Below are 25,822 nucleotides of genomic sequence, written 5' to 3'. Positions count from 1 at the left end.
ATTGTTTACTTAATTGTTTTTTTTTTTTAAATATCTCAATTCTTTATTAATTTGGTATAGAGTTTTCAGATACAGACATTATGCACCAGTGATGCATAGATGGCAGATCAGGCAAATCCCAAGACAACGTATGGATGAAAAGAACTGAAAAAACTGTGAAAACACAAAAAATAAAACATAACAGATCAATGTCCCTCCTAACAGAGAAAATGCAGAGCGTAAAGTCCCCCAGGGGGACAGGGAGGAAGGGCAAGGGGGAGGACAAGAGTGTGGGGCAAGGGAAGGGGACAGATAAGTTGTGGCACCAGCCCCTTAGGCTGCCCCCATGAAGCCTCCACCCACCCTGGAGCAGCCAAGTGAAGGCTGAAAAGTGCGGAACCAGGTCGAGTATTGGTAACGCCCATAGTTATTTTGTGATGTTGCTATGTGCACCCTAAGTGGATAGGGTATGCCCAGACATGGGTCTCTTGCTTGCTGCACCACTGGATTGAAGCTAGCCGGGCTGATGAGGGGTGATACCCTGATACTGGTCCTAGGATGCTTGTTTCCAGTTAAAGGAGAACCAGGTTTGACAGTTCGGGCTGGAAGGTTCCCATGGGGAGCAGGGTCAATGCTGATATTCATATGGCTGGGGTCAAACTGGGGTGATGTGGTGAACAAAATAACACTTAACCCCAGATCTGTGAGTGTTTGAAAAGTTTCAAGAATCCATCTCTCATTTTGTTTTGTAATGTTGTTAACACCAATAGTTAACCATTTAGGAAGGGACCCCAGACCTCCTCAAGCTTCTGCAGTTGGTCATTGAGCTTATAAATAAGTCGCTCATACGTACCCATGTCCTGCATGTCAGTGAGCAATGTGCTATGAAAGGGCAGCGTAGCTGATTTACAATGGCGAAAGATTTCCACCTTCACTACTGCCAGAGGCCATCCTTTGCCCTGACATAATGAATTGTTTTTGTGTAGCTTTATCAACTTTCTATGCAAGTGTGCACTTTAGCAAGGAAAATGCGTTCTTAAAGTGTTGATAATCTTACTTAAAAAAAAAAAAAAAAATATATATATATATATATATATATATATATATATATATATATATATATATATCCATCCCTGATGAGTTCACCAAATGTGTATATTATCTTTGTTGAAGCTAGATGATAAAATGAAGATTTTATTTGAAAGGATTGAAAATGTAAAAAGATCTCTCTTTTTACATTTTATGTTTGCCATGCTTCTCAAAACCAAGGCCCCGAGTCAGATATGCTGTTATTTATTCTAAACGCAGATTAGGAATGCGGTTGTGGTGGAAACGCCCTATGTAGTCTCTCAATCTTACCCTTCCCCAGAGCTGCCAAGATCAGGGTGTGTAATCAGCCACAGGGGTGTAGACATGCGTAATAACAACAGAACACGAACTAGTAAAGATGTCGTACATTTCTATATTTGCATTGTATGTGTATTCTTAGCGACCTCACCCACCCTTCTAGTTTTTTTTCCTTTTGCTCGCATTAGGCGTGTCCAGCGTAGGAAAGCATTTTCTGTTTTTATAGTCCTGTAGATGCTGTGATTCTAGTTACACCAAAGAAAGAAGCCCGACTGTATGTTACTTATCACTATTATGGTTTCAGCGTGGCTAGTTCCTTCATTGTGAGATGGTCAAAAGCAAACAGCATTATTTGGGATAGTTTTTTCTTGCTAATTATGTAATTGATACTGAAGTTTTTCAAAGTAAATTCGATACATGGTAGGACAAGCATACTGGAAGAAAACTAGGTGTACATATGGTTCACATTTATCAACAACTGATAAGCTAGGCTGGCTATGACACAAGGAATAAGGTTAGTTAGTGCAATAGCAACTGATTACTCACTGCTGAACGAGCAGTAGTTTGGAACCAGGGCCCGTGCCCGGCACAGCAATCTTTTTTTTGGCGCCCCCATGACCTCCTCCTCGGATGCCCTCACCACGGCCCAGAAAAAGTTTCCCTGAAGCCCCTCTCTCACATTCATTTCATTTGTTTTAAAGCACTGGTAAAGGCTGGCTTTACTAATCTACTCACCTATCCACATAAAATACAGATTTGATCTATGCAGCAGGCATGTTAACCCTTTGCGCCAGTTTATGGGGAGTCAAAACTGAGACTAGACAAAAAGATCTCTTTCTCTCTAGCAGGAACATTACTCACAAGAGTTATCTTGACATTTTTGTTGATGCTTGAAAGCTGGACGTGCAAGGAACTCTGCAGCAGGTGCTTTTAAAACGTAAGTTATTGCTAAACACAGCCCCTCCCCCTGAGGTCAGTGCTACCCCTCTCTGTCACCGCCCAGTGCGGTCGCACTGGTTACATCGCCCTAAAGCCAGCCCTGTTTGGAACACACTTATAAATACAGACAGAAGGGCTAGCAAGGGAGATAACAACAGGACAATGCTTTACCGGTGCATTCAGAGGTGTGGCAGAGAAGATGGGGAATATCTTGTGGTAACATGACTACTGACAGCGTTTCCTATTTTTTTTCACCACCAGTTAAAGTCTGGTAAATTTTTCAGTATCAGTCTTTAGCGTGTGGTATTCCATTATCGTATGACCGTGATGTTTTTTGCAGTTTTTAGTGTCAATCATTACACAACTACAGAAGAGTAGGTAAAGATATTGGCATCCTGATTACACAAGGAGTTAGCTGAGTCCCTGTTTCTCCACCACTTTCTTAAGGAGGACACTGACCACTTGTTAAGTCAATGAGCGAAGAATATAAACCATCTGTAGTATGATAACAATGAAAAACCTTTTTTTGGATACATCTTAAAGGCAATAAAAAATGTAAGTTTACATTTTTAGCATGAAAACATGAGTACTACACACACAATAATATAACAATAAACAATGAAGAATAAGATTGTGTAAAAAATAAGCTAGACATGCAACAGGCATGCTATTGAAAATGAAAAGCACACAAAGAAGCTTGTGAAATACCAAACAATTCACCAAGTGAGGCGTTCTAACGTTGCTTTGCTGATATATGTTGATAAATGTAACTAACGAATAAGGCCATAGCCTGAACTGTGCAAATTCATGGGCTTTGTGATTGAAAAAACAACCCACAAAGGACAGAAGTGACATTGAGACTCAGAAATAGCTATGGGACTTGTAGTGTCAACTGTGCTACTGCTTGTGAGTCACAAGACAAAGGTGGCTGTAAAAGTGCATTCCTCCACTCATACATTGTCGTAAGCAAGAGTATCAAAGGTTTGTGCAGAGGCAGCTGCCGCAAATCTCAGGGGGAGGGGTGAGGGGGGAGGTACGCGGGGAATATATAAATAAAAATATAAAAATAAAAGAAAACTTACCTTTTTCCCATTGTCACCGCCACCGTCTCCTGCCGCGTTGCTCCGCTGGTCTTCTTGTGGTGTCATAGCATTCGCTAGGACACCAGCACAGGCTACCCAGCAATCCTGGTGCTGTTTACATGCTAAACATAGCATGTAAGCAGCACCAGGATTGGTCCGAGCGGCTCGGAGTGGTGCTCAGACCCAAGCCTGGGGTCGTGCTGGGTATCCAGCCCGGCTGTGTGTACAGCCGGGTTGGAGAAACATAAGTGCGCATGTGTGTTTGGCCAGCCTGAGACGGCCGGCCAAACATACATGTGCACTTAGGTGCACTCTCCCCTCTTCCTCCCTCCCATCGCCCGTGGCCCTGCCCTGCCCCAAACTGAACACACTGCTGGCTGCGCCAGCTGATGAAAGTTAAAACGATAATTAAATATTGTTTTATCTTTCATCTCCTGGCTTAGCCAGGGGAGTGACGCTTCTTCGCCATTGCAAAGGAGCCGCCCCTGGGTTTATGATTGCTCCTGCAGAAGGAAGCCATTGAAAGTTTACAGCATGCTGGACACAGTTCATTACCATTCACAAAGTGCAAGCTGTCTGTGGGAAATTGGCCTCACTACTGCCACTTTGTGACTGGTAAAGCAGAGATGGATGTTTGCTTTCTCCAGAGGGCCTTTATCTTAGCATTTGCAGCTGTTCACAATGGTTTGCAGAGGAAATCCTGCCTCATGAATAATAATGTAGGATTTAGGCAATTTTGTGTTCAATACATCTTTGCACTGTGATGAATAAGTAAATACAGTGCAGTGCAAAAATATTGTGTTATGTCACAAATACTGTGCAAATCCAATGGTGCAATGAGACTCAGTCATTCATATATCTGGCACTTGGTAACACAATGTCATGTGTGTATTAGTTCATTTCTATAGTGAATACTCTGATCAAAGCACAGATAGCACAACATCTCTTGCCAGTCTCTTGAGCCAGGAGGGTATAAATAACATTACACAGCTGAACTCTTTGCTGGGGCTGACGAAGCTGCATTATGATTCAATGATGGCTATTATTAAGAAACTCTACTCAAATAATGGTTAGGTATAGGGAAATATAGATAAAAGAGATGGCATACAGGGTGTCAGAAATAAATCTCTGCTTAACCCCTGGGAGGTATCTCACAAGCAGTAGGCAATCCCTAGAGACATGCATGCTAAGTTCATGCGGTACCAACAATGTTAATGTACAGAATACAACACATTCAAACACCCAAACCAATTAAGAAAGGCAGAGAAAAAATGAATGATCAAACAGACACCAAGATCATTAAAACAGGTTAAGGGCAGTGGCAACTGCCATGTATTTAGAGTGTAGGGCGGGCAAAATACTGGTGGGGTTAATGTAATAATAAAAAATGTCAATTACCTTACTGACTTGCCACAATGTCCTCCTCGCGCCAGTGTCTTCTCTCCTCAAAGCTCTGGACCCAGGAAACTGCACTACCCAATCCTGGCATTGCTCTCATGCGTTAACCAGCATGAGAGAGCATTAGGATTGGAGGGAGCAGCCTCTCTCAGCGCTCTTCAGAGCACTGGAGGCCTGTGTTTTCTCTAACCCTTTAAAGTCTGCATGTCTGGCTGGCTGTCCCAAGAAGGCCAGCCAAAGGGACATGTGCACTTTAAACATAGTGCGCAGCTCCCTGCCTCATCCTGACACTCAGTTCAGGATGGGTTACGGAAAAATAAAATGGTAATAAATAAACTTTATTACCATTTTATTTTTCAGCTGCTCTGGGGCATTTTTCCAGCGGGGCGACTCTCCTCTACTCTCACGGAGGAGCCACTGCTGGTTAAGGGTAACCATACATATGAATTTCCAAAGTTGTGTGGCAAAAAATAAATAATGAAGAATCATCAAAAGTCATGATTTCAGACCAACTGCAATGGAGCACAAGCTGGATAAACCAACTGAGTGGGACCAGTGAGAGTTTTTACCTTTGAACATAGCCCCTGAAATCAAAAATATAATCTTTCAGCAAAGCAAAATTCAAGGCTGAGGCCAAAGGTGACTTGCTGTGCTGTGCTGTGCTGCGTCACTTCCTCATAAACGAGGCCCATAGTTTACATTGTTTTTGTATAATCTTCTACAGACAGAGCTCAAGGACTGGAAATTGTTTCATGAATGAATACAGGAACGAAGGGCCAGATGTAGCAAATTTGGAAATTGCGACTTGCAATTTGCGAGTCGGAGCGACTCGCAAATTGCAAGTTGCAATTTCCAATGCAGAACGGTGTCTCGGACACCGTCTGCGAGTCGGTATGGGGTCGCAAAGACCCACCTCATTAATATTAATGAGGTGGGTCGCAAATTGCAGCCCCATACCGACTATGGGCACTCGCAAACATAGAGGCCTGCTGTAGTCAGCAGACCTCCATGTTCATGACTGCTTTTAAATAAAGCAGTTTTTTATTTTTTTAAGTGTAGCCCGTTTTCCTTAAAGGAAAACGAGCTGCACTTAAAAAAAAAAGCGAAACCTTTAGTTTCGGTATTTTTTCAGGGCAGCCAGTGGTCCCTTGGACCACTACCTGCCCTGAAAAAATTGTTTTGGGTCCATTCACAAACTGGAAGGGGTCCCATGAGGACCCCTTCCAATTTGCGAGTGGGTTACCATCCACTTGAAGTGGATGGTAACTGCGACACCATTTGCGACCGCATATGCGGTCGCAAATGGTATTGCATACCACTCCGAATCGCAAATAGGAAGGGAACACCCCTTCCTATTTGCGATTCTGAAATGCATATTGCGAGTCAGTCCCGACTCGCAATATGCATTTCTGCATGGCAAAGAGGCATTTGCGCCTCGCAAACGGCGATTTTCGCAGTTTGCGACGCGCAAATCCTTTGCTACATCTGGCCCGAAGTTCCTAGTTCTATATTGTCAAACGTATGACATAGGAAGATAAAATGCCTTAGGAATATTATATAATTGTGTAATTCATTTGTGTCACCAAATTGTGTGTACGACGTTTTATAAATCATTTACAAAGCACTTTATTTAGACAACAATCATTTAGTATTTTATACTAGACATCATTAAATGCAATGGGAAAACTTCTGTTTCTGTATATCCGTGTCCATTTTGACTTGATTACACCTTATGCAGATTTCTGCGTGCTTCTTTTGTGTAGAACAGTATTTTCAGATGCATGATCTGTTGTTTTTTGATGTTTGTTGGGATACCAAACTAAACTGCAACACTTACCGTTGAACCAGGAAACCCTTCTCCTTTAGGTCCTATGGGCCCTGGTGGCCCGGGAGCACCCTGCGGACCCTAGACAATAGGAATTGATCAAAGCTGTTAGGACTTGAATATAAAAACACCTGTCATTTTGTAAAGATAACACAATTGATTACTGGGTATGCTGTGCAATTCATTTTGTATAAAATGTTAATTCTCAGGTGTTACAAAGCACCATCCTGAGTCACATTAGTGAGCGAGTTAGAAGACTGGCCACTACATACTTGAATGTGGGCATTTCTTTGTGAAATGGGAGGAATGAAATATGTTTTACCCCGCACAGCCTAAGTCTTCTATTTGTAGCAAAAGTGCCTTTCCCAGAGGGAGATGTTGTTGTGCTGAACCTTTTTCCATCTCTCTGCTCTCTACCTGACCTACGTAAAAGGAGATATTGCAGCCAAGAGTTTTAGCAAAGCGGTGGAGCCTGCATGTGTTCTTGAAATGCTCTGCATCAGGACAGCACTCGTGTTTCGAGTATATTTCGATAGGACCTTCTGCCTATAGTTTGTAAGAGATCTGTAAAAAATATTGGATCCAACAGCCTAGATTTGGGCCTGGCTTCTATTTTCTACAGATATATTGTAGTGGTAATCCCCGTTGTGGCCAAGTTGCACACAAGTGTTGTAAAAGTGAGTTTGCTATGTCCTGGGATTCTTTAATGGTAGTTGTAGTGATTCCCACTCAGCAAGTACTGTGTCGTATTAGAAGGATGAATGGAGTAGATCAGGCCACTACAAATAAACCATAGTAAGAGCTTACAACTATGGCTACGAGGACTAGAAGGGAGTTACTGAAGAGAATCCTCTACAGAGGTATCAGGTGAAATTGAAGAGATACTACCCCTGGTGAATCGCAAAACCATATTGGCACCACCAGAAGAACTACAACAATCTAAGCTGTGGGAGTCGAATTGAAAAAAACTGTATCTAAAGAACGATTTGGGACATATAAGTGCTGGTGGTAGAAGAATAGCAACACAAGACTAGGATCTTGTTAATAAACAAATGATATCAAACACCACATTAGAGAATCACAATATATGTAAGCATGTCTTACGTAACATGCAATACAAATACACCACTTAGTAGTAGTACTTTACCCCATGCCCTTTAAGGGTGCAAGCACATACAATAGAAAATATAACCACAACATTATACATTTTTTGTGCGTGCAACCTAAAACGTTTTTACTTAGCTTAGGCAAAGATCTTGGCCTATACTATGCAGAACTATGAATTGAAAATAATAAGGAAACAGCCATCATTTGAAGAAAATCAATCACACTGTCAAACAATACTATTGGAAGCACATAAGAAAGGCCCACACTATGTGCTGTAATCACTTCCCAGTGTACTGCAAGACGTTGCAGAGCACATATCACATACATTTTTGTTGTATGTGTGAGAGCTGAAATAATTAATGATTATTTTATTTATTAATAAGAACGAATTTGCATGAACTTAGGCTAACAGAAAATAATGTGTGACTTGAAAAATGTGTCCACTTGAGTGGCCGTCAAGCTATAAATGATGTAGACGTTTTAGTGAATGCATATTATTATTAGTTAACGTGTACGTGTAGAGAAAAATGTATTAGTATGTCATATTAACGGTTTCATGTTATGTATCTGATTTATTAAAGTTACGCCATAAATTGGTGAGGTTTGGGCCTGGTTTGCAAACCTCATGTCAATTTCAATGTTTACTAAATGGTGGAAAATGTGTTGTAAGAATAGAGAATTAATGCTTTCATTGTTCACACTGAACTGACCAAGCCAACTGCAGATGTCTTTAACTTTCTCATGAGAACTGCTTGTAGAATCGTGCTGTATTAGAAAATGCAACAAAGTAAACTTAATGCACGAGACAGCGATGTTCCCAGGAATCAACAATGGATGCATTGACTAGAGTACGGGTTGAAACAAAGGAGATGCCTTACGATGAGAACAGGAGAAGTGGAGCCAATCATCAAGGTGTGAAAGGAAGTTTAGTTATACCTTAGAGTTGGATTTTAGTTTCCATAGGATTAGGACGATTCTTTAGGAAATTGTAACTTAGCCTGACTGCAGAGAGAGTTCCGTGCCCTTATCCCACTCTCCTTCTTCGTGCACTGTTTTGTTCTGTTTGGGGAGCTTAACTGTTTCTGTTGGTCTTTCCTATTACAACCATCCTCACAGAGCAAATTGTGTTAATGCTGATTCCTAAGCTTGCTAAATTTAAATGGTTCAGAAGCTTAGAGCCCACGGTGTCTGAACTATTTTCCTTTCACTGCCCCGTTACTGAAGCTGACCGGACGGATGTCCAACTGACGAAGAGAATAGCAGCTTGCTGATCCCATTGAGGAGAGGTATAACAGAATGCTATTGTTTGTTGAAGGTTAAATCTCTAGGTACCAACCGCTAATGTTGATACAGCCATAATTAGATGTTTTCCAAATTAACATTGACGAAAATTACTTTTGCATAAAGTCCAAACATGCTATCCTAATCTGAAGGTTAGTGAGAAATTCTAATGCTGACAAATGTTATAAACTGAGAATTGATCTTGTTCACCTGCTGAAACCAGATGTATGTCATTTCTATTGCGCAGTTATTGTTATTGTTTATTTGTACTGTAACTCATGAATGCTTAATTGTAAATGCTTTGGTTAAATTGAGATTCTTTAGAAGATTTGGTCAGCCGGTGTTTATCATTTGATATTGAGACTAATATACATGATGTAAGCATTGTTAATATAGGGAAATAAACTTTCTAACTTTTATTGAAAAGGTGTGGTTATTCATGGCCATATAGGTCATGATGCGTGAAGTTTACTTACTCAAGGGTTTTGACAAATAGATTGTTGTATATGTTGTTGTCACTAGATTTGGACGAACGGGAGAGTTGAGAGTAATGATGGTGAGATTCGTCTACGTGCAGTCAAAGGATCTATCGAACCTGTAACGCGTCCCCTTATGAATAAATTATAAAAGACCAAGTAAGGCCAGACGCACTCACATGTGTCATTGTGTGTCTGTGGTACAGGCAGGGCTGGCTTTAGCGCTGGTGGCGCCCTGTGCGACAGTCTTTTTTGGCACCCCCAGCCCATGACCACCTCCCCGGATTCCCTCACTACCATCCAGTAAATTGTGCCCCTCATCTCTCCATAGCTCCCCTTTCACATGCATTCATTTGTTTTAAATGGCTGGCTTTACTAATCCACACAGCTGTCCACATAAAATGTAGTTCTGTTCTTTGCAGCAGGCAATTTAACCCTCTGTGCTACTCTATGGCGAGTCAAAGCTGTCACCAGACAAAACTCCCTTCTCTCTCCCTAGCAGGAACATTCATCACAAGAGGTATCTTGACATTTGAATTCCTTCCTGAAGGCTAGACAAACAAGGGACTTTTCAGCAGGTGCTTTTAAATTGCCAGTTTCTAAGTTATTCCTACACACAGCGCCCCCCTGAGGTCAGCACCCCCCAATCCAGGTCAGCACCCAGTGCGGCCGCACTGCTCGCACCACCGTAAAGCCGGCCCTGGGTACAAGACAGGTGAATTCGTGGCCTGCAGCTAAGTGAATTGCTTTTCACACTACAGAACTACTACTTTACATGCTTAAAAATGTCTGTGTGAATTGGCTCCTTTAGGAATTGGCCCTGTTAGTGAATAGTATATGTCATTATGCAAAGTAGTACTACTAGAGTACTACGTTATGTACAAAAAATGCCTTTGGTGAATAGGCTCCAGAATGAAGCAAAGACTCTCTCAATGGTGTGCCATACCAGAGTCCACAAATGCTTGGGTAGGAGTGGGTGCACACTGCCAAGAAAGTAGGAGGTTTGTTGCAGAACATCCAAATCTACTTGGTAAGGATGAGGGTTTCCAATGAACAATGACAGCTTATTGCAAATATAGTTTGTCCAGAAGTACAATTCTTTGCGGGTGGTAGCATACCAAGATGAACATACATAGTTAACATTTTATGCTTATATTCGGGGTGTTGTGTGAGCATAGACCATTTCCAATTGATTAGTTCTGCAGGCAACCCAAAATGGGATCTCAGCTCCCATTGTGAGTGCTTTGCCCATAAAAACAGTAACAGGCTGTGGATTGATTGTCTGCATTGGAGCTGGTGGTTGTAAACTGTAGCACATATTGTCAAAGTCATCTATGTTAAGAGCCTGATTCACAAAAGTAAACTTACACTTTTGTAAAAGCTTAATATTTTTTGCAAATCACAAAGTTATTTTATGAGTTGTGTCTTTATGACTGCCTGTCTTTTTATGTGCGGAGTCTCCACCATGAGTGGGGAGACTCCACAGTTGTAAAGATACTACTCCTAAAATTCCTTTGCGAATTGCAAAGAATCTTAAACTTATACAAAAGTGTAAGCTTACCCTTTGTGAATCAAGCCCACAGTCACTAATTGAGTTAACAAATGTCTTAGGGCCTGATTTTGAGTTTGGCGGATAGGGGTTACTCCGTCACAAATGTGAAGGATATCCTGTCCACCATATTACAATTCCATTATGTATTATGGACATCGTAATAGAACAGACAGGATATCCGTCCCGTATCTGAAGGAGTAACCCGTCTGCCAAACTCTAAAACAGGCCCTTAGCTCTGGGCTATAATGGATGAGGACTCTAACCAGCCAATAGGGGCCAGATGTCACCAGGGAGTCCTAAAGGACCCATTCTAACAGCTTCCACTACATGTGGTAAATCCCCTTCAAGCCATGCTTGATGTTGTTGATATCCTATAGGGATTCCCCGTCTTTGATATGGTTCACAGTTTTGAGGAATAGGGGCAGATTTAATGTTTGGATCCACTGGTTCAAATTCCACCTTTGAGTAAAATATTTCAAAGAGGTATGCTGCGTTGCTGCTACTACTAGAATTACTTGTCCCCCTCAGCCTTAGGAATCCTTCTCCTGTAAGGTACTCTATCAACAGACCCCAAATATTTGCCTTTATTACAACAGGTACAGCCTTCATTTTAAGAAAGATTCAAAATGAGATTCAAAAATATAATCGAACGGGGATAACTCAAGCTTGACAAAGCCTTCAGCAGAGAGGGAGCTCCTACCTGAGGGAGGAAACAAATATTACAATGGATGCATCTGTATTAATAATTATTGGAACAATCTTGTGTGTCTCCTAAGGGTACACAAAGCCTGGGCACGAACTCAGCACCATGATACATTTTTGCAGTGTTAGCAGCAAATATTACTCGGACCCAGACCCCCCCAAATCCTCTGACTGTAATCTATGGCCCTCCCACACACTAGTTGAGGATGTTGGGATGGGGCAATGATCAGTTCTGTGAGACTACAGGATTATCTGTATGATTAGTGAGTTCCAAAATGTCTTTCACCGTAGCAGGACACATAAGAAATCAACACTATATATTTAAAAGACTTTATTAAAAATTAATGCTCTATTCTGGTGCAGATTTTATCAATACATGTAACTACAAAAACAACAAACAATACAGGGGTATTGAAAGGGGTTATTAAAATATATTTTATAATATTGCAACATTTTGATGGTATTTATTAAAACATAGCAATAATGTCTATGGTAACCAATCCTTCCTTCTAACCCATCACTAAATCATTTTAGTATAAAAGCAGCCATCTGGGTTTCTTATGTGGTCTCTAACCCGCATACCTTTGTAGAATAAAATAATTGTTTCCAATCAGCTATTGTTCTTTGAGAAGGTTGCACTTTGTCTCTATTATGGAGCTGCCGACCAGAGAAATATGCAACAGCAGCTGAGCCCTGAAAGCCCATGAACTAATTTGAAGAAGATAAGATGGAAGGAATCACATAAATAGCCATACCTTGTCTCCTTGCTTGTATGTGGAAGAGGAAATTCTATGATCCTCGCAAATTTGTTTAATCTTTTCTTTAGGTTTTAGTTTTAGTAAATTTGATTGTATCTTTTTTCTTAAGGTCTCCAATTTATTTGTGAATCTAATAGTCTCTGGAAACAGGGCTATTTCTTGAGAAGTAACCGGGAAGTCTTTAGAGTGTGATTGTTGTGTGGAAGTGCACAGACTGACTTGCCTTATTTGAACTCTTTGTGTATCACTAGTGGGGACACATCAATAGCCATGTATATGTAATCCTCTCAGTGATGTTTCAGACGCAGCCCATCCATATGAGTGAAGGGGCCACACCCATCACATTTTGCAATCAAAAAAGTGTGTCTGTCAGGCTGAGCAAAGGACTGCCTGAGCTGAGTCCTGTGGCTGTGACCTCCCCATTTGATAACAGTGCCTAGAGGCTCCCCCCTCCTGACAGTGGGGAGCGTCATTGATTACCTCAGACCTGGGCACCTCAGTTTTAAGCCCTGAAGTGCTCAGTGGTGAGAGTCAATAAGTCTCACTGAGCCCATCCCAATCTATGACAAAGTGAGGGAGGGACTGCTGCCTTCACTCATTGTCAACCAATAAGGGAAGGCAGCAGTCCACATCCTCCTTGGTTCCTGAGACTTTTCTCTCCAGGAGCTGCATGGCAGGTAGGTTTTATGGTTTTGAATGTATGGTGCATGAGTGCTTGGATTGGTAAATGTATGAATTTGTCATGAGTGAGTCTTGTGAAAGTGTGTGTGTGTGTGCATGTTTCTGAATGTGTGGGTGTGAATGTATATATGTGTGTGTGGCCCACCTACCTCACTCCCTGCCAAAATTACCGACCGCCACTGGTCACAGCCTCAGTTACCACCTGTGTTCTAGAGAGGAATCCAAGATGGCCGCCTCTAGAAGCCAGAAATTCATTCCAACATAGGGCAGTAATACAAAATATAAAACAAGGTGAGTGGAACTACAAATGTCCACTAACTCAACTTAGGAATTTTGTTTTAGCCATAAACAGCTAATTAACCACTTTGAAACTATAAATGTACAATTAAAATGCACATACTGTGAAACAAAGAAACAGAATTACACAAACTAAATAAAAATAAATCAGAAAAAAGGAAGGGCATGCAAAGTCTTATTACAGAAGTGTATCACCTACTGTGCTATTTAAAATATTTTAAATGGATTCTCAAGTTTATGAAAGAGGAACGCTGACTTACGAAATAATACTCAGCTACCAAAGAAACCTTTTAAATAAGCTGTAGAAACAATCAGGAAAATTTGTTTGGAATGTTTTTGGAATTATAGACAGCACGGACCGCAGGTGCCTGCACCCTATACTCTGAGCTACAGGCAGCTTATAGGGGAATGTGTCTTCCATTCCTGCAACAAGATCTGGAATAGAAAGTCGTCATTTCTTTCAGAGTGCTGACTTGAAATCTGAGATAATGGTAAATCCTGATTTGATTCGGTAATGTAGTTACCGGACCTACTGGGATTACAAAATATAGGGGAACACCGCACATCCTAATGTCTTTACTCCTGCATAATTCACCAGGAAATGCTGCTGTAATGTGTGTGGGGAAATGTTCCCATAATACAGGAGAATATGCAGGAATCAGTGTGCAAGCACGAGCTCCCATAGTCATTACCCATTCTTCAGCGACAACTCAGAATACTGCGGTAACATTGCACCTCAGAATTGCCATTCTCGCAGATTCAGTAATTCTGGGTAACCTTTTACCAATCTGGTATCCCTGCTCAACAAATAATTAGGGTATGTGTAGCGAAAAGAGCTTCCCCAGGACTTAAACACCAATACCGTTTACACACAGACCAAACTAAGGGCCATATGTACGAACACATTTTCCCATAGACACAGAATGGGTAAAACCCTTTGCTACATCTGGCCCTAAATCACGTATCTGGGTCAAACTTTATTGTTTTTTTCAATTTCAGATCCAACATTTTGAGGAAGGGTGCTCAGTCTTCAAATACTACTTGGAAATGCCCGTCTGAGAACGACCGGGTAATTCATTGGATAGAGAGAAAGAGGGCAGGAGAGGGTAGAGAGAGTGGGTGTGTGTATATTTCTACATTTAATTAAAACCATTCTAAAATAATCAATATAGATAACACTAACAGAGATAAAATCATCCCACATTTATCAGTAGCACATCAGTTCTCAAGACGTTTCCCTAATATATATAACAGTTTATCTGTGGATGTACTATGTAAGGACATAATTGTTAATAATGGATCGCAAAAGCTCATTTGAGCCCATCTACAACAGTGGCCTCCCTACACCTATCAATACTGAAACATAATAAAACATTTATGTTTCTAACCATAAACTACCATTTTCTACGGAATGTGTTCACCAGTTTCTATTTTTATTTAACTACCTTTTCAGATCTTCTATTATATGGCTGTTAGTAATAGGAACACGATTTTTGTCTTTTTAGTTACTCATTTTACTCATTCAGTGTCACCATTTTCTCTTGCTCTTTATGTTTTATTTATTTTCATTTTTTTTATGAAGCATTTACATATGGCTCCTAGAGCTATCAGTACTACTATGTACAATTGGAACTAATAGAAACATAATTACCTTAAATATAATTTTCTAGATAAACATTTTATATTAAACTGAAAAACAATGTAAAAAGATGAATATGCAAACAACTTTAAAGGTGACCTCTTAAAAATAAAAACATCTGATAAACACAATAGGGGATGTTGCATCTAGGCCTGGGAAAACATGATGGTCCGAACCCTAAATCACCTGCATTTTCAGATGATTTAGATTTTCAGAGGCCAGTCTCATCTTCTGGGAGTTTGCCTGAACTCTTTTATTATTACTGTTCTTAAATGTCCTATTATGGACTATAATGTCTATAATGTTCTTGAAAGCCCTAGCAAATATTCCCTAATCGGGGCGAAGCGAAGTAATTCCCTCACCATGACAATATATATTTGGTTTAAAATATTACCATGTGATGCACATACCTTTGGGCCTACTATTGAATTGCCGGGTTCTCCATTAGCTCCTGGTGGTCCAGAAGGTCCAATGTCACCCTACAAATACAGAAAGATACACACTTCAAATTCTTGCTCCATACAAGACAGTATACTTTTGGAAATTAGTTTGACACACTTCTGTTCTTTTATATTGAAATATTCACTTATATTCACAGTGTTAAACCTACCATTTTGATGCCAATGTGGCACATTGTGTTAGACAGGGCATCATTTAGAGTTTTGGCAAAGCTGCTGGGCACTGAACTAGCAATTCCTCCACCTCATTTGGAGGTGGGAAACCACCAGGTTTCTGGTGGAACAGCCTCAGTTGGCTCTGTCCTTGAAACCCTTAACGTGTTGGGCCATCTGCCAGAGGACCTCTGGATCACAGTGTTGAAAGCTCTGCCATATTTAGGGCTGGACTACCGCCACTGACTTTCCTGTCTAGCTGTGCCATGAGATATATGACAGACCTGAACAGGACAACAAACTGCAGGGAGCAATGGTTAAATGTACTAGCACTGTTTTGGGGTGTTTTGTAAAACAGAAAAGAAAGCCAGACAGGTGTGCAAAAGCTCTACCAAAAGTGCATCTACCATATCAGTGGCTGCAGTTTTGGCAAAGAGAGCCCAGCCAGGCAGGCTGGGATCTTTAAATATGATAATAGGTCATCTGCCCGAGGGTGGAAGCAGAGCCTTCACTAACTTTACTGGCGTTGTGGCCACCTGGCAGGGTGTAAGTGATCTCAGATCTTTTATCTTTCAGAAGCTGGACAGATGTAAAATGTTCTGGACCAGTTTATACAATCACAAAGGGAATCTTGATTTGAATCAATATAAAACTACACAGTGCTTAAGATGCACAGCTAGGTGTGCTGAAGGAAAGTTCATGTCATATTCTTTGTGAAAGCATTGCCTGTATAAATAAAAAGATGCAGAGACAGCGTGTTCAGCATGTTCAAGGCTTAATACTGTGGTAACTGAAACCAAACAAAAAACATTGGTGTTGTTATATTTCACTGGGCTTGAATTTCTACATAGAGCTTGACTAAGTGAGCAAGCACAGCTACCTTCATGAATATTTGGGTCCTTTCTACTCCTGAGTAAAAGCTGAAAAGGACCAAATAGAGCATTGATTTTACAGCTGACATTTTGCTTGCTGTAGCTCACAACTCAAAGTTTCTGAAGGGGTAATTTAAGCCTGTCTGACCTCAGTGAGAGCAGAGGGTAAGAAGTACATTGTGCTTGCACTGACATATGGCAGGGGATGTTAAGTGTGCCTTGGTAGCTCAGAGCTCCCATTTTTTATACTCCTTTCCCCTTGCACAAAGTGAGGCATTTGTGGGTACACACATAAGCCTTCCAACTCATAGGAAAGGCCAAGAGGTCTGAAAAGAGTTAAACCCTGCCATTGAGTATGGTTTGTGGCTTTTAAACCAAGTGATGGCTCGCTAGAGTGAAAAGGGGTGGCGCGTGGTGATGCGGCGCGTGGGGGGGGCACAAAGACAAAAAAAAAATTATAATAATTTTAAAAAACATATCTTTTGTGTTGCGGCTCCAATACGCTCACCAAATGCAGACACAGGCTCCCAGCCTGCCCTGCATCCAATCTTAACACTGCTCCCAGCCAGGGCATTCCGAGGCAGTGTGCAAGTCTCTGCCTGCTCTCTCCAACCCAGCAACACAGTGTCTGCATTGCTGGGTTGGAGCCCAGTGCGCACGTGTGTTTGGTCAGCCCGAGATGGCTGGCCAACCATACATGCACACTGAGGGGGAGTGCTTAGTTTATTATCGTTTTACAGTAAAAGTTTTGCAGCTGCTGCTGCTGCCGGGGGGGTGGAGGGTGGGGCGGGAGGGAGGGGGGTCACCCCTGTTTAAATCAGAAGGAACTGGGTTAAATTACTACTCCCATTATCAGATAGGGGTATATGTTTGACCTCCCCCAGATTTTTCATTTTTTCTCTAAAGCACACGCACATGAGCAAAAAAATATAGCATTTTTACTTATATCTCACAAATGCCTAGCAGACAATTCCTGAAGAAAAGAAAAGGTACCGAATGACACGAAGGCTTCTGTGCCTTTACAATCTGGAGAAATTTAATCCAGAGACTGTATGGGGCACATTTACTATAGTATGGCCGAAGTTACATTTAAAATGGAATGCCTTTAGAACTTTTTAAACAGTTGACAAATCATCATCAGTCTCTAAATTAGTCATGCTGGAACAAAGCTAATGAAGGTGCCCTCACAGAATTTCTAATGCAGGTAGGTGTCAACCCTAATTGCTGAGGTGCAACTGCCTATATGAGGTTCACTCAAAGTTGCCGGCTAACTACTCAGTCATAAAACAAACACAACAATTAATTGGGAGATATCTAAAAATGACTGTGTGTTTTGTTACCCTCTCAGATCATTCAGTTGAGAATCGTGTAATGAGTAGGGATGTTATTTCTTTATTAAAGAGTATTTGGCCAGCTCCTTTCTTGTATATGTTAGACATTGTGGCAATTCAGTAGTAACCACATGCACATGTGTAATATGATTTACATCTCTGCTTACAGGTGAGCCTTTGCGCATGCCAGTGAAGCCATCAGCATTTGACATATATCAAAATACCTGGGAAGTCAACTAGCCGCAATCGACATAGGGGAACAGTAATTCGCAAATAGAGCATCAGCCACACACATGTAGTAATGAAACACATTGTCATGAATACAATATGTCCAATAGATACTCATCAGATGTTACATTGTGTAATCAAGGATATTTAAACTGACCACCAATAGCGTTGAAATTAACTAACAGAAATGATCCAAATACAAAAATAGAATGCAAAAAAGAGAAAAGAAGTGCCCCATCCAAGTCATGAAAGCAATTTAGGGGAAGTGAACCTTCTAGCGTTGCAACAATATGTATAGTCATTGCATTCACAGCGTGGCTTTGTCCCTCACAATTGAGGGAGTCGTCCTTAGTGGAGGTCTAAGACACCCATGTACCTGGAGCACATTCTGTTGTGTTCACTAGATGTAACATCTTCTTACTCAGCAGAGATGGAGCAAAGATCTGGAATCACAGAGACCCGATGCTTAGGTGAGTTTCAGAGGGTGGCAAAGGCCAAATCCAATTCTCCTCTAGTTTTACATAAATGTACGAAACAGAGCCCCATATTTTTTCAAACTTGGAATCCCGACCTCTCACTAGTGCCATCAGTTTTCCTTAGTATTGAGGGACACAATGGGGGCCACCACATCTGGATGGTCAGAGGTGCCTCCGTTTGCCACTAGTGCTCGATCGTCAGTCACGTGGAAAGGAGTAGCTGGGTGAGAAGTCCTCCCACAAGCGTCGGTATTGGGTAGTCTGAGTGTCTGCCTCTGTCTCTTAGCAATAGAGCCAAGTGGTCCATATGTTAGGTGACATTTGTTAAACTCTTTATCTGGAATAGCACTGATGTCCAGAACATTACGACTCGGTCACAGATCCACCACATATGTGCCATCACACCTTGAGTGTTCTTACAATGCCAGCATTTGGGGGAGAGCAATAGATGGCCCCAGATGGACTGGGGGTACGCCTGGTAAGAGTATTTTGGAACTATTTTCTTTGTAGCGGGTGCAAATGGAAGAGGACATGGCTCCGCCCCTTTTTATATTTCACACACTTACCTTGCTTAGTTCACAGTTTAAATGCACTTGTAAGCTACTGTATCCGTATCATGTTGCTTTGTGCAATGTTCTGAGTCTCTTTGGAGCTAAGTTGATGCTTTAAAAAAAACACTAATAAAATACATGCATTTTTTGAAAATATGAAATTTGAATGAATTTTAGTGCTGACTAGCAGTGAGACTCGCTCAAAAGAGACACTTTTAACTTCTTCTGTTCTTCATCATCACCGTCCTGAATAACACATTATGAAATAACAAATTTGCCAACAAATACATTGGCAGCCACTTTCCCATGGCTATGTAAGGCACATCAAAATGTCGCTAGCCTAAATAAGCAATGCAGATATTTACGAATGAAGTGTGTTTCATAGCTTTCAGTTGCAAATGAAAGTAGTGTGTAAATGACACCGTGCTTTATTCACGAATAAATTGCTTAAGTTTTAGTTGTATAATTGTAGTCTTTCATCTTGAGTTTGGGAAGGCTGCATAGTATTCAAGTGATTGCGCCTGAAAAATCAGGCATTCATTACCTTAGGTCCAGGTGGTCCACGAACGGATGGTCCAGGCATACCCATGGGTCCTATACTTCCAGGCTCACCCTGATTAAAAAAAAAAACAATTTCAAATCACACAGACTCATAACTTACCTTACATAGTTTATTCCTAAATTTTCTGTTTGATTGTATTCAGTTTCAACAATTAAATGATTAACAAATCACCATGTGGAATATTGTATTAGAAATAACAAATGACGTCGTTTGCACCTGTACGGTGCTGTTAAAATGGGCACGCATGGCCAGCGTTCTACATTGACAGGAGTGACCGCCCTGCTGCACACACTTGTTCCACCACTGGGCGGCACCTCCTTTCAATCAACTGTTTTCCTGACTTTTCAATTGAGACTGTCCGCAGATTTTCTACACGTACTGGCATTTTGCTAAGTAAGGGGCACATTTAAGAGCCCCTTGCGCCACCTGAGGCGCCTCCTTCGCGTCTCCTTAGTGTCATTTTTTTATGCTAAGGTGGTGCTAATGTGGCCTTTCCCCCACGCCATATTTACAAAGGGCATTGTGCCACCTTGTAACCCCTTGCGCCACGTTTTGCCTGCGCAAGGCATAATGTATGCAAGAAGGGCATTCCGGCACTAGGAGGCCTGCAAAAATGGCGCAGTGAAATTTAACAGATTTCATCGCTCCATTTTTGGCATCATTTTTAACACCTGCTCAGAGCAGGCATTAAATTGGCGCACCCCTAGGAACCTATGGGCCTCCCTACACTTTGCTACACTAGCGTCAACATTTTTGACACAAGTGTAGCAAAGATATTGTGCTAATGACCGCCATGGTGCGCTGTTTTATAAATATGTCTCACCGTGGTGTCGTTAGGTGCCAGTAAGGGGGTGCAGAAAAAGTGGCACATCAGCTATGATGCGCCACTTTTTCATAAATATGGCCATAGTTCCTAGTGGCCACTCCTTTTCCTCCCAAATTGTCTCCTGAACATACCGGGTCCGATTCACAAAGGTAAACTTACACTTTTGGTCTAAACTTAGACCAAAAGTGTAAGTTTACCTTTGTTAATCATCCCACCTAGTGTATATGTGCACTCACCCAATTCACTTTCCTTTTTCTATACCCAGGCTTGACGGTGGGTCACAGCTGTTTATTTAAATTGTTTTAACACTATTCGTAGTCATGGCAGTACTTTATTTTGCTTGCTTGCAAAATGGTTGTTTGGCAACATGCAGGTCCCTAACTACGTTCACCTCCTAAATTGAGCCAGTGTAGATTTGTTTCTGCATTGTCAGGGCCTGCCCGATCTTAGGTAGGTCTACTACAAATACCTCCCCACTGTTTGCACTTTTCTCTTTCACAAGGTACTCATGGTCATGGTTCCCCTTTAATACCCTTGCAGGAAGCAACTTAGAAGTGCTGAATATCCTATGACCTGATGAAGGCCACCCGATAATGGATCCTGCTTGGAAATTGATATGTACATATTTATTTTTGTATTTGGTATTTATAGAGCGCATTAGACCTGAAAGGCATCAAAGCACTGGAAATAAGCGAACTCGGGGAAACAGCACCGCCTGAACTAAAATCAATCAACAATTAAGAGAAGTCCCTGGCAGAGACTATTTGGAAAAGAGCCATGTTTTAACTTGCTTGGGAAGGGCAGGTGCATACTCAGACACCTTATATAAACAGGAAGGTGAGTTTCGTAACCTTGCCACCCCTACTGGGAAGGCACATTCTCAAAGTCCTCCTGGGTGTGTACCAGTTCAGGGCTGTCTTAAGATTTTGCAACCCCTGCGCATAGAGAGCTTTATGAGTCAAAGTTTTTTTAATGAGAACCCACTTCTTTACAGGCATCCAATGCAGGGATCTCACGGCATTCCTAGCCATGCAATGTCTGGGAAGTGTCAGGACCAGGAAGGCAGCCATATTCTGCCTGAAAGTTGATTCACATTAAAATACATTCATTGCAGTCATCTAAACATGAGGTGATAAGGGCAATGCTCACTGCTTCCCTGATCTCTTTAGGAAGAAAAAAACAATATTTTCTTCAAAATTCCAATCATCCAGAAACGAACTCACTGTTCTGTTTACCTGGGTGTTAAAAGACAAGGTGTTATCAAACATGTGTACGCGAACAGTACTATATAGTTTTGGACTTTATCTCAAGTGAGCAGACAGTTAACCAGACAAAACTTCAGGAGGTGTCCTGGTTGTCTGGTCACCAACTTTATTAATCAATACTTACTCACGTTTATGCTCACTGTTTTTGCACGTTTTAGGCAGTAGAGCACTGCGCCGTCACTCCACAATGTCACACAAGCACAGCTGTTTGCTGCAACTATCTGATATTGCTAAAGACATTCTCGTATGATACAAAAGTTACAGATTTTTATCTTACATTGTTGTTTTGCCTATCTTTTGTAGCTATATTGATTATGGTTTTCATTTATTGAACCTCATTATTGTTCTATGTATTGAATTATAGCCCGGCAGGACTTTTATTGATTTTATTGATGTTTCTAAATTTGCTTCAATTATCCCCAAAGGAACCCAGGTACTCTTTAACACAATTGTACAGGACAGTCACATATATATTTCTGTGTCCTTGCAAATTATGACTCTCTTACTACCAAGCATCCCTCATGATGCAGAATGCTACCTGTCCACTAATTCACTATGGCGCCTTGTCTGGAGTATGACATGACTGCAATTACAATACAAAATAATCCATTCATTCAGCTCAACTCTCTCAAGGAACAGAAATGTTTGCATCACTTTTACGTGTCCATTCAATGCAGAATATTAAAACACTTCAAATAATGCTACCTTATTACCTTGTAGTTACTTCAGAATGCAAGGTTTACAGTAGGAGTTCAGAAAGCTGCACAAGAGCAATTAGAGCCAAACTAGATTACAGAAAGAATCAAGGGCCATATGTACAAGCACTTTTTCCCATAGACACAGAATGGGTAAAAACCTTTGCTACATCTGGCCCCAAGTTACTTAACTGTAACTACAGTCCTCTATGTTGGCAGCTTTCATAGATTCACATGCTTAAATCATTACCCATCATTAAGCTGGGAATCTCACCATGATCTTTCATTAGCAACATCAAAGAATGTGCAGTGAAAACAGTACAAGCAAATTCACAGCACAGTCACCTCATTAGAAACTATCTGAACTCCAGTCTATGAGGTGAACTCCTCTCCCCCAGAAGCTTCCATACTTCAGATTTCAACAGAGTGAAAGGACAATGATAATCAGAGCCTCAGAGCAGGGAAAAAGGGAGGGTCGTATGTGGGTTCATAATATACACTAATGCTGGATAAATGTAGTTACAGGTAAATAACTTGTTTCTTCTACAGCAATGGATATTTCATAGATTCACATAGTTGAATCAGAATAGCAAGCAGTGTTTCATAAATACTTTAAACATATGTAATGAATATACTAAGCAATAATAAATATATAAAGAGTAAGAACAGGCTTGTTCTAATAGTATAGATGATGTAAAACCACCTGGCTGACTCGCTTGTGGAAGAACAAATTACTTATGTTTGGTAGTGCTCTTTCAGGTGGATACTCTATCTTACTGTAGATTCATCACCTTTATAATATCTCCAGGTGGCAGATTGGCTCTGGAGAATTTTACAGCAATGCCTCCAAGAGCTGTGGCTCTGTGTGTCTCCACGGTGACTTCATACTGCCCCGGAAGTTACTGAGTGGCACAGAAGAGCCATCCCTGCATGATGACCAGTTCCTTAATCTTTCTCCTTTCATGCCCTCAAGCACAAAATACTTCAAACAAATTGCAGGTGAAAGCTTGCTGAAATCTAACTTGGACCCTACTATGATATTCAGAAGTCCAGACGAAATAATGAGAAAGTGAGTGGCAAAGAGGTTCGAGTTTTAAACAAGAATAGCATTACCATAACTTATTCTTTTGATGGATACTTCAAATCACAGATTCCTCTCACTTAGAATATATACCATAGCAACACCTCCCAACATCCCCAGATGGGGTCTGAGGAGTGGACCCAGGAAAAACCAAGGGTCATATTTAAGAGAAGTGGCATTGCACACACAGTGCAGTGCCACTTTTCTTGCGCCCCTTAGTGCCCCCCTAACACCACCATATGCGCGCTGTATTTAACATATGGCTCACCATGGCAATAGTAAGGAGACTAGTGCCAGATTTTTTTACTCTAATCCTGCAAAGTACCCAGAAGCCCATTGTAAGCAATGGAAGCCTCCTTTTAATGCCTGCTCTGAGCAGGCGGTAAAAGTGCCGAAAAAAATGGCGCAAGGAAATCCCTTAGATTTTCTTGCACCATTTCTTTGGTCCCACTAATGGGGGAACGCCCCCTTTGCATACATTATGCCTAGCTGAGGCATAATCTAGTGCAGAGGGGGACAAAATGGGGCAATGCATGCATTGAGCCACTTTGTAAATATGGTGCAGCATTTTTGGCCGTCTAACACCACATTGGCGTAAAAAAAAACAACACTAATGTGGCATTTGAATGGCACTAGGGGCTCTTAAATATGCTCCCAAGTGTAAAAAGTGGCCTTCCTGCCAAACGTGGCTGTCAAGGCAGTAGTGCTTTGTTAACATATATATCAACGCCTATGTTCCAGCCTGGAATATATCAGAAACAGGCCCCCCACATGCCAATTCAGTTGTAGTGGTATTGGCCCTGGTGGAATGAGCTCTGAAGCTTTCAGGGGGTTGCTTTTTGGCCAGTGCACAGCAGAGCTTGATACAGAGGCCTAACCACCTTCACAGGGTCCTCTTTTGCACTGCCTTACTTTTCTTTGCAAATGAAAACTTGACAAAGAGCTGATCATCTACCTGATTGTATTTTGTGTGGTCCGTCTAAAATAGTAACTCTCTCTTCGAATCAAGATGAGAGAATCTCTCTTTCGTCTTTGAGATGTGAGGTAGAGAAAAGAACATTGACATGGGGAGCGATTAACCAACATGGAAGGGTGTGACAACTTTGGTAAGAAAGGCATCCCTTGTACATAGCAGCAACTTTTCTGGAAAGAAGGTGGTGAAGGGTACTTGCACCAACAATGTCTACAGTTCACTCAAGATACACAGGTGATGACAATATAAAAAATATTTTTAGCAATAAGAGCCTTAGGGAGCAACTGTGCATAGACTCGAACAGTGTGCACATAAGAAATGTTAAAATCAGGCTAAGGTCCCACTGAGGCACCACAAATAGTTAGAGGGGAGAAGCGTGGGTCAAACCTTTACAATAACGCATCACAATCGGTGACTTAAACAAGGACCGTTGGCCCAGTAAACATATAAAGCCTGAAAAGATTGATGTATAACTCTTCACAATGCCTAATGTAACACCTTACTTGGCTAATTTAAGAACCACCAAAAGAACATCAGGCAGTTTGACCTGTGAGGGGTCAGTATTTCATGCTTCAAACAAGGCAATGCATTTCTCAAGGGCTTTGAATAGATGGACTTTGTGGAAGAGCACCTGGCTGCAAGCATGACATCAACCAGCTCGTTCAGCACATCAAATGCATTTAGTTACCACCATTAAACCACTATGCATGGAGGTGTGGCCTATGGAGACTCAGATGTAGGACCATGCCCTGTTGATAAGAAAAATGGTCCTTATGAAGGGACATCCTGACCAGAGGACAAATGCGTAGAAGCCCCGGTGGGGGCAATAAGAAGGACTTGGGCTTAATGTGTCCTGACCCATATATTTCGATGAAGGAGAGGTAGTAGCAGGAATGTGTATAGGAGCCCCAGCCCTGCTTGCTTTCTAGTCCAGGGAGGACCTGCCCTGGCAGTTCAGGTTGGACTGCTCTTATGGGAAGCAAAGTCAAGACTGATGTGCATTTGGCTAGGTCCAAACTGGGGTGGCGTGGTGAGCAAAACAAAAGTTGGATTTAACCCAGATCTATGACTGAGGTGAATAATAGCAATGGTCATCGCTCTGTCCATCATCTTTTTGTATTGCTATTAGAGGAAATATTAGACACCACTTGTGATCTGGCAAATGATGCCTGCTAAGTGTGTCCACTCTAGCATTCAGGGACCCAGCTTGGTGTTTACAGTCCTGGAAGATGTTCTTCTGGTCCAGCACCTCCTGTGACATAGAGCCTCCTGGAACAAAATCCAGGAG

At 41.4% G+C, this 25,822-nt stretch overlaps 1 protein-coding gene across 1 annotated transcript in view; it reads right to left on the bottom strand.

Annotated features, from left to right (window-relative positions):
- The window catches only part of COL28A1 (collagen type XXVIII alpha 1 chain), a 407,146-nt gene that overhangs the window by 107,112 nt on the left and 274,212 nt on the right, over positions 1-25,822 (bottom strand). The window contains exons 22-24 of the mRNA XM_069211728.1: positions 19,677-19,745; positions 15,474-15,542; positions 6,583-6,651 (exon numbers count right to left, since the gene is read on the bottom strand). Coding sequence (XP_069067829.1) covers positions 6,583-6,651; positions 15,474-15,542; positions 19,677-19,745 — 207 coding nt within the window. The remainder of the gene's footprint in view (positions 1-6,582; positions 6,652-15,473; positions 15,543-19,676; positions 19,746-25,822) is intronic.

This window comes from Pleurodeles waltl, chromosome 10 (assembly GCF_031143425.1).
Source record: "Pleurodeles waltl isolate 20211129_DDA chromosome 10, aPleWal1.hap1.20221129, whole genome shotgun sequence".
Classification (NCBI taxonomy): Eukaryota; Metazoa; Chordata; class Amphibia; order Caudata; family Salamandridae; genus Pleurodeles; species Pleurodeles waltl.
Note: the sequence above shows the minus strand (reverse complement) of the source record. Positions and strands in the feature narration are given on the sequence as shown.